This window comes from Lemur catta, chromosome 7 (assembly GCF_020740605.2).
Source record: "Lemur catta isolate mLemCat1 chromosome 7, mLemCat1.pri, whole genome shotgun sequence".
Classification (NCBI taxonomy): domain Eukaryota; kingdom Metazoa; phylum Chordata; class Mammalia; order Primates; family Lemuridae; genus Lemur; species Lemur catta.
The window spans coordinates 65810289-65820273 of record NC_059134.1 but is presented as its reverse complement, the minus strand read 5'-3'; the positions used below and the strand labels follow the sequence as shown (position 1 = coordinate 65820273).

General features: G+C 51.3%; 1 protein-coding gene across 1 annotated transcript; it reads right to left on the bottom strand.

The window, feature by feature from the left end:
* Nucleotides 1–4192: 4192 nt before the first annotated feature.
* Nucleotides 4193–6561, bottom strand: ADM (adrenomedullin). Its single transcript, XM_045557504.1, has 4 exons — nucleotides 6323–6561; nucleotides 5757–5875; nucleotides 5484–5633; nucleotides 4193–5267 (listed from the first exon to the last, which is right to left on the bottom strand). Exons 2-4 carry the CDS (start codon nucleotides 5852–5854, stop codon nucleotides 4958–4960), a joined length of 558 nt encoding a protein of 185 aa, XP_045413460.1. The 5' UTR covers nucleotides 5855–5875; nucleotides 6323–6561; the 3' UTR covers nucleotides 4193–4957.
* Between the last annotated feature and the right edge of the window lie 3424 nt (nucleotides 6562–9985).

Below are 9985 nucleotides of genomic sequence, written 5' to 3'. Positions count from 1 at the left end.
AGCCTTTTGACTAAATGTTGCCATTTCTGGATATATATCCCCAAGAAATTCTCATAAGAAGGCTCACACCTGTAATCCCAGCACTTTGGGAGGCTGAGGCAGGAAGATCACTTGCAGCCAGAAGTTTGAGATCAGCCTGGGCAATATGGCAAGATCCCCATCTCTACTAAATAAATAAATAGAATAAACAATCCACTTGGATAATTTTTTAAGTGTTGAATAAGAAAATTAGGAAACAACAAAAATTTTAACACAATATATGTTAAAAACATGTAGTTGTGAAACAATACAACAGATCTTACAAGAGTATATATATATAAAATCAGTACAGATATCAAACATATTAAGGAAGTTTCCTAAAAAAGAGGTGTGAAGGGGTATGGGAATTAAAAGAGAAAAAATAAAATAGTTAAAATGAGAGAACCCTTGCACAGAATGGTAATGACAATTTGCCTTAAACTGAGGAGTGTGTTTAATTTAGCTCTCTGCATTTGAGTTTAATTTTTAAAACTGTGTGTATGTGTACATTAATATTAATAAAATATTAATAGTGATTACCTCTGGAAGTAGTTTGGTGAATCTTTTCTTTTTTTCTATGTTGAATAAATATTGTGTAATAAGTAAAATGCATTTTTTATGTTTCAAAAATGTATCAATACTCAGAACTACTTTCCTGATGTTGGATAAATGTATAATAACTTGCTAAATTCAGCTGCCTGTGTGGCCACAGTCATTTTATTGTTTTTCCAGAATGTTCCAAAATAGCTCTGGAACAAGACCAGTGGGACCACCAGATAGCTATCTAGCCTCACCCTTCTTCCCATGCAAATGAAGACCAAGCCTCCCACCGGCTTTGGCAGAAATCTCTGTGGGATGCAGGATAACAAGGCTCTCAACTTCTGGGCTGGGGAAAGGAGGGGCAGCATTTATAACTCTCTCAATGAGGCAGCTCAGAACATCCTCTGAAAAGCTGCCTTGAACAGGCAGTTGCCAAGACAAAAGGTCCCACCTCAAGGGTGGAAACTCTATTTGCAGTTTGTAGACACAGGTGTTCTTCCAGGCAACTTAAGACCTACAGTGTGGGACTGTTGGCCGGAAATAGTTCAGAAAGCCTTCTCCCTCAGAAGTCAGCTCTTGAGGTCTTCAGTGTATGTTCTTACTATATTTGGCAATTCAAACCAAAGAGGTCAGTGGCTTAGCTCGGTGGGGCGCGGGGAGGCTGATTTATAATCCCTGCTTCAAACCAGGACCAAGAATTTAAAACTCACTTCATTTATTTATTTTTCACTCATTGAGCTTACTGCTGAAGCAGCTCTCCTTCCCAGTCCTACCAGCCCGCATGTAAGTCTTTCAGAACCACAGGTGTAAATCACCTATGCAAGCCATCCCTGTTTTAGAGAACATTTGGGGACATCTGGCTTGAGAACCAAAATGTTAAAATTATACCACTTGACTTCTCATGTCTTCATAGCATCAAAATAGCCTGTAGCACTTGGGTGCAAATCCAGGCTCCATCGCTTATTACTCACTGTGTGACCTTGGCTAAGTTACTTTATGTCTCTGAGAGGTTCAGTTTCCTTATCTACAAACAGAGATAATAACACCTACTTCACAAGGCTGTTGTAAGAATTAAATGAGATAAGGCATATAAAGTGGCTAGGAGAGTATCTGACACCAACCAAGTGCTAAAAAAAGAATCAGTTTCCATTTTTCCCCATCGCTACCCTTCACCCTTAGCTGTTCAGCCAAGGTGTTGGGTTTTCAAGAAATTGCCTGATACCGTGTCTTTGATTACAAATAGATGGTACCATTCCCACAGCCAGCAACAGTAGCTAAAGATAAAAGCTGTGAGTACTCCTCAGCTGTGGACAGGTCGAATCAGCTCACAAATGACTCATTGCTGTGATAAACGATGTGTTCTTGGCATCAAGAGGCCCTATCCTGATAAGCTTCAGCACCTTACAGAGAAGGGGTTTGATGGTGACCTTCAGTTAATCCTGAACTTGTAAGCAGTCTGGTCTTAGGAGGGTCTCTGTCTCCTCACACGTCTCCAGTCACAGGACTTCCAGCAGGAAGGACTCCAACTAAGCAGCTGCTTCTTTCTTCTCAGAGCTGAACCATCTCCTTCTCTTGCCTTGGATTCCCTGAAGTCATAAGACTCCCTCAGCACAAGGCTAGATGCCCACTCCCTGCTTACAGCAGCCCTAAGCTAGTGCCCAACCTGCCTTTGGCAGCTTTGTTTGCTGGCTGAAGTTCTGCCAGGGTGGTTTGGCTGGAGGGCTCTGTGGCTATGGGACAAACCTTGGCTCAAGGAATAGGGGGAATGTTTAATCTTGAGCCACTGTCTGCGAGTCTGCAAGTGTTTGCTACTCTCTGAGTTTCTGTAGCCCCTTCAGACCACCCAGAACCCACTCACTGGTACAGAAATTCCATGACTAGAATTTTTAGTCACTCTTTTATTCATACATGTCCTGTACCTTTTCAGTGTCTGGTACAGAGTTCCCTCTAAGTGAATATTTATTAAAAGGTCCTTGAGGAGAAGACAGTCTGTTGTTGCATTTGTAACCCCTTCAATTCTGGTGAACCTCCCAAACTTGTTAATATCAAATAGAACAATGAACTGTATAAGGATTGACACTGCCAACAGCCAGGGGCCCAAAAGTGAAGCTTTGTATGATTTTAAAGAAATTCCATATGCTAGAGACTACTTTCTTTTAAATTGAAACTACTTCAGAATTAGATTGTCTCTGGACCCCAAACTTAGGGCCTATCTCTTCCAGCGTGTACACATGCTTCTTCCCCCTGAGGGGGCCTGTGTTATGCAATTGAGGCAAAAGCCTCAGGAGGAGGTAGGCCACTCCCAAAACATTTCTATTCTCCAAACTCACCTTCAGGTTTTCTTTATCAGGAAGGTTTCTGAGATCACCCAGAAGCATCGGCATTTCAGCCATGCTTTGAAGTGGAAGGGCCAGGGAAACTGTCTGGAAAGGACAAGCAGTTGTTCTCCATCTTAAGTCTTTAGGGTATTGGATGAAACAGATGGGGCAGGGAAATCAAAATCAGGGGTGCCTCTTGCATAGGCAGGTATACTCTTTCCCTTCCCCTCTCCTTCTATTCGAACTATTTCCATGTCCCCTGCCCTTCTAGTCACTCAGTCAATGGGGGCTTAAGTGTCAGCATCTATCACCGGAACTGGGGTCAACCTTCTAAGATGGTAAGGCATACAAAGAAAGCAAGGAGGAGGAAGGAAGGAGGGAGAGAAAGGAAGGCTGAAGAGAAGCGGAGAAAAAAATGAAAAAGCCTCGGGAAGGAGGAAGGAAGAGGTGAGTGGCAAGGGGAGGCGGAACAATGAAGGTCCCAGGCCGTCGGAGGCGCACGGTTCCGGCGGCACGTCCTTCCCGCCCGCCTCCGGCCAGCAGCTGCACGCTGCGCAGCGTGTGGGCGCTGAGTCACTGTCCCAGAACTGGGAGCCGCAGTGCAGGTCTAGGGGGGAGGGGACCGGTCGTGGTTGGCATCTGCAAACTGTTTTTTTTTTCTTTCCTCTTTCATTAAGGCTGTGTGCTGACTCCCACGTAGGAGAACTTATTAAACCGCACGTACTGCCTTACGGCTCTGGGGGCCCCCATCTGCGGCGGCAGGCAGGGGGCGCCACAGCCTCGCTTCTGAGCCCGCCGACTGTCTGGGCGCTCAGGCCGGGGGACGCCTGGGCTTGTTGGCTGCGGGTTTCCAGTAGATGTCCGAACATTTTGCTTGAGCAGCTTCTAACTTTAACACCCGCGGTAGGCAAGGGAAACTCCTCACTTAAAAGGCGTCGGAGACCACCCCAACTCTCCGAGGCGCGCTTTCGCGCAGAGTTCCATGAGCAACTCTATAACTGGGACTCGGTTGCGCAACCCGCAGAGTCCAGGCTCGCTTCCCCACCAGGGCTCACCCTACTCCGCCCCGCCTGGCCGCCACGCGAGGCGGTGACCTCGGGCGTCTCCGCGAAGTCCTGATTCGCACCCAGGACACGCGCTCTGAGCGCCCCACACGGAGAACAGAGCTCGTGACAGCTCAGCCTGCGCAGAGAGGCGCCAGCACGCGACAGCGCCGCCGACCCACTTTCCCAAGCCGGGTGGCGGGACCCCAAGGCTCCTGGGCGGGCCAGGAGCCGGGATACCCTCCCTCCCTGGACGCGAGCACCGAGAATGAATCAGCATTGAGACAGTTTATTGGTTTGCCGTTCGCATATCATCACCCATTTTATGTAAATAGATTATACAGAGACACGGTGTTTCCTTCTTCCCCAGGAGATAATCAGTCTATCACGCGCGGGGCGCGCGCGCACACACATATACACACACACACATACACTCCACGCAACAAGCGACGTTACACCTCGCTGAAACATTCACGTCTTAAAATAGGGGGAGGACAATACAATTGCTTTAAAATGCCCTTAATACAATATATAACGTACAAAAATATCTCTATATTTGAAGTTACAAAAAAAATCTTGACAGGAACAAACTTAAATATTGATAGTTACCTCTGTATGTACAACACACATTGCACTTTTCCTCTCTAGGTTTTGGAAAGTTCAAGTAATAGTGAGGCTTGCGCCCTGGTGGGGTGACACCCCGTGAGAAATCAGTTTGTGGGCGGGCACGGCAGTAGCTCAGACCCCTGCCCCGGAAGTCTCAGCATTTAATCCTCAGTTTCTCCTCTCTGTAAGCCTGGCAAACACTCCCTCGGATTCTTCTGCCCCCCTGGGGCACCCGGGCCTAATAAGGGCGGAGGGAGCACTGCCTTGAGGAGGGGCCCCTGCAAAGCCAGAGCTCGCCGCGGGACGGTGCTTCCCACACTCGGGGTCGCCGCAAGGCTGTCACTGCCCGGTCCCCATACGGCTCGGGAAGCCCTCCGTCTTGGCAGGCGCCAGCGGGATGCTTTCGAGACTATTTGCTGTTGCCACAGGCGCCTATATCCTACGGAGAGTGGCGAGGTGCACCCCAAAGGCTGGAGCCCCGCGTGCCTGTGGCTCGGAAGACAGAGTCCGATCCCGGCCAGCCTCTGGCAGGGAGCGCCTGCGCCGGCGGCCGTAGCCCTGGGGGCTGATCTTGCTCCTGGGGGCGACGCCGTCCTTGTCCTTGTCTGTGAACTGGTAGATCTGGTGTGCCAGCTTCTGCACTGTGCACGTTCCGAAGCGGCAGCCAAAGCTTCGGAGGCCCTGGAAGTTGTTCATGCTCTGGCGGTAGCGCTTGACTCGGATGCGGGCTGCGTCAGGACTGCTGCGGAGGAGAAGGAAGGCAACTTGAGACCCCGTCCAGCAGGGCTTTGGCCCCAGTCATCAGGAACCAGAGCCATTCTAGGACCAGAGGGAGCTGGAAACTGCTCGAGCCATCCTAGCTGCCATCCAGTCCTGACTATCCCCAGGGCCAGGACAGTGGAGGAGAGTTCCTTCCGCACACCTCTCCCCTACCCCGGGCTGTACGGAGCATAATTACCTGTCCTGGGGGCTTCGAGAGGCGCCCTTCATGTCCTGGGGCCGAATGAGAGTCTGGGCAGGCCCGGCCTTCACGTCAGCAAGCCCGGTGGGGTAGCTGCTGGACACCCGCAGTTCCCTCTTCCCACGACTTAGAGCCCATTTATTCCACCTGGAAAGCACAAACAGAGCCGATTCGCTTGCATCCAGGCGACATGCCGGCCCGCTGCTGCTCCCATTCACTTCTAACCCCTCCGGACCAACGGTCAGTTCCCCTTGCCTGCCAGGTACTCACTTCTTTCGGAACTCCGACGCCACATCTAGCCTCGCGGTGTCCGCGCCTAGGAAGGCGAGTGACCCCAGGTACATCAGGGCGACGGAAATCAGCTTCATCCCAGCGGCGATGCGCAGACCCTGGAAAAGGAGAAACAGGAGCCAAGCGTGAGCACCCGGGCCAGCTGCACCGCCGGGCGGGGCAGGGAAGGCGGGCTGGAGCCTCGGTGCGGGCGGGCTTAGCCCGCGCTCTGCCTGTCTCAGACGCTTATCTCGCCGGGGCGCAGAGGAGGCGCCAGAGGCGTTTGCACCCGCCAGGCGGGTGACAGGCCCCGAGGGGAGACAGCTGCACAGCGCCAGGCTCCCAGAGGTTCCCTGCTCAACTTCTTGGAACTTGGCTGGTGGAGCAGAGGGGACTGGGTCTCTGGAGCTCCATCTGTGTGCATGAGCTGGGCCTGGGATGTGGGATGTACCCCTCAGAGGATCCTCCAAAGTTAGTTGTTCCCCTAACCCAGCGCTCCCAGTTTCCGGCCTTGGCAAACCCCCCACCCCCCACCCCCTTCAACTTGCTGAGCCTGTAGCACCTACCTGCTGAGAAAGTGATCTGCTGAGTACTTGGAGGAGAAAGTCCGAGACGTCCCTCTGGCAGTGGCAAAACCCCAAAGTCCAAGCCCTGCTGCGGTGAGACGCCAGAAGAGGCAAGGCTACAGCGGCTCTATCTAGTATCACCAAGAAACCACTGAGGGGCTAGTGCTGGTTCCTGCTCTTTATAAGAGCTCCGGGAGGCGGGGGCGGAGCCTGGGCTGCCCCGCCGCCCTCCCTTTCTTGGGCGCGCGCGCTTCTGCACTTGGGCGCGCGCATTGCTTGCCTATCCGGGTGGACATGGGGGTAGGAATGGGGGTGGGGGTGGAGGTGAAGGTGGGGTCCCTCGTGCCCAGAGGGCTCAGAGATGGGCTCCAGGAGGTTGTGCAAGAACTGCCACAGCCCTAACTCTCTGGGCACAGGGTTCAGACAGTAAGCCGGGGCGAAGGAGGGCCAGTACAACCTCTTGGGGTCCTTACCCAGGACCTATGCAGCCCGCACTGCGGGGCCTCCTGGCAAAGAACAGCAAGAGCTCGCAGGGGGGACCGCACTGACGGCCGCAGCCCTGGACCTGGGGAGCTGTGACCTCGAGTGGACCGCGCCCCCTGCCGGCTTGGCGTCTGACCTGGCCGCGACCCCAGACTCCCGCGGAGCCGCAGGGGCAGGGTACAGAGCCGCGGCGGAGGAGCCGGGCTCACCAGCTCCTCGAGAGCGGCCGAGACCCCGGGTTTCGGGATGGGCTAGTGAGATTTCACAATAGGGGCAAGGCTTAGAAAGGCTGAATTGAGAATTGGGATTTGGTGGGGGGAATTACCTCAAGTGTCAGAATTTACATGCCTATTTAGAAATACAGGAATAACCAAAATTAGGAAGAAATTTTTTCATTTTCCCCCCTTGCAATCCAATTATGCCTTATAAGGTTATAACCTGAGAGTCTGCCTGGCTGCCTTTATTCATCCATTGTAAACGTGAGGATTGATTGCCAGGGAATACACTAATGCTTCACGTATGTTAATCGCTTCACAATTTACGAAGCACAGCCACATCCCAATCTCCTTTCATCTTCAACCCTTGAGTTAGGTGAGGAAGGTAACATAACTTCGCTGGCTTCACCAAGTAGAAAATTGAAGTTCAGAGAGGCGAACGATCTTGCCCAAAGTCACACTACAGGTAGGAAGCAGTAGAGTCCTGACTCGGCCAGACAAGCAGGCACAGCAGATTGGGGCGCGGCATGGATTCTTCTAGGCTGGGGTCACCATCTCCTGAAGGGGGAGAGGAGAGTCCCAGCCCCCGCCCAAGGATTTGCGCCTGTTCACGATGAATCACTCCAAACATGTTTGTCACCTATTTGTGCTCTTCCATCACTGCTTCTTGACTTCGCTTTCTTACTTCTCTTCTGGGGGCCAAACTGGGGAGGAAAGGCTCAGCGCCGCGGGGCTGCCTACCCTTGCAAGTGGCTTTCTGGTGTCCTATCGCCTACTTTTCCACGCGCATGTCCTGAAGCCCAGCGACTAGACTGAGAGGCCACGGGTGCGAGACCACTGATTAGACCGGCTTCTAGTTTTCACCCCCTGGCAATTCGCTGTGTGAACGTGCAAAAGTCACGCTCCTTCTCTAGTGTCCCCGTCTAGAACCTGCCCCCAGCAGACCTCTCAGCTTCCTACCTGCTCTGCCATAATGATTCTGAGATCCAGCGCAAAGAGGGCCGGGCGCTGGGGCGCGCGGACCTTGCCCACAGCTCGGTCTGGGCCGCACACTGCTGGCTCAGCCGCCCATTCCCTCTCAGTACCGAAGCGTGGACATTGCACTGGGGAAGAAATGGCCGCGCCGAGGTTATTTATTCTGACGAGTCTTCCCGGAGCGAGTCACCGGAGCAGACCTGAGTCCCAGCTGAGGGCTGGGGACAGATTCCTGGCCCTGGCTCTGGTAAGGGCTTGGGACGCTGAGGGTCAGAGTGGTGCAGCGTGGCGAACTGGGCTGGCTCGGGCCGCCCGGCTGGCCGCAGGGCAGTCACTGCAGTATACTGGGTCAGGTGGCTAGTCTGTCTGCCCTGCAGACAGCAGGTATTACTGTGCGCCTGCTGTTTCTAGAAGCCTCCCTAGCCTATTGTTTTTCATGCTTGACTCGCGTTTCCCATCTCTTCGTTTCACTTTATCCCTACAGGTCAAGCTCCTCAAACCCATCCAGTACAGGACAGGTTGTCTGTAAGTCTCTCTGAGGATGCGACCTACTTGTCGCCAGCTTCCAACTGGGTCCGCGCCAGGACAGGTTTTACTTTCATTTCCCCGGCGCGCGCCTTCGGCTGAGGGGGAGGTCAAGGACAGCTGGCCGTGGGCACGCAGCCAGGGAAGATCTCGTGGTCTGGACTCGTTCCTTCCAGTCTCCGCCAGTCCTGAGGGGTTCAGTCTGCGGAGAATTCTGCGGCTGTACCTCGTTGCCTCCTCGCTGTATCTTTCAGCAAAGTCCAGGATTCCTTGGGGGAAACAGCTCTCGCTTCGGGAACAGGATCGCGAGGCGTGCTCTTGGCTCAAACTTCTTTTTGAGCTGCAGGCGGCTTCAACAATGAAAGCAAACCAAGGAGTGGAGGGAGACTCAGTGGCTCGGCTCTGCCAGCCTCCAGTGCCGCGGAGCTGTGTCGCGGCTGTGCCAGGATCCCACCTGAGAGCCTTGGCAGGCGCCTTATCAGTCTGGGTGCACTTTGTCGCTCTGGCACTTAGAGGTCTATCGCTTTAGAACCAAGCTAATTCTTTCTTAAAATTAAGTCCTGCCTGGATTGGCAGCGCAGAGGATTTTGCTAGAAAACCCGTATCTTGGAAAGTGTGTATGTGTGCGTGCGCCCGTGCGAGCAGCAGGGGCCAAAGCGCTCCCCAACGCTTTGTGAAGTTTAAGTTGAAAAAAGATAAAGAATTTGCCAAATCTAGGCATCTATTTTTTTCTCATGAAATCTCGAGTTTGCTTACTTAATCATTGTTAAAAACCAAAAAAAAAAAAAAATCACTAGAATGCATTTTCTGTTCAGTGGTCCTATCTAGAAGGAAACACCACAGCGGGAGTTCTGATCCTGGTGGTTTGTTAACACACGCTCCATCCATTTAAGTTGCAGTGATTGTAGATTCACACTGAACATGGATAGTACAAGGAAGGAAGGAAGGAAGTGAAGGAAGAAACATTTTTAAAATCTCCCTGGCAAGAAAAGAGAAAGAAAAAAAGAAGAGAAATCTTGGTTAATAAAGATCTACTTTTTTTGTACCCAGGAATTTAAGAAGTCAGATTATACATAACCCCCATTGTAATAAATGTATATATTCTCATATATACAGATACAAGTACACATATGCAACAGGCTTGTTGCATAACAGTGTCTCAACTTCTTCACATTCCAGTTGAATGATTTTTAGGCCCTAAATCCAAGCCTTACTCTTAGTAATGTTCGGAGTTTTAAAAAAATGTGTGATGTTGGTTTTTCAGCTAATGCTATGGACACAGTTCCTAAAGCCAAGGTGACCACATTCAGGTCTTTCAGAAAAGCAATGAGAAATAATAAAGAATATTAATTATATTAATGATATAAGAATAACTAAAATGCAAGTAGTAAGTGCATTGCATAATTATCTCAGATGCATCTTTTTTCAAACAGGTAATTTTACAATGCATTTATTATTTATATAG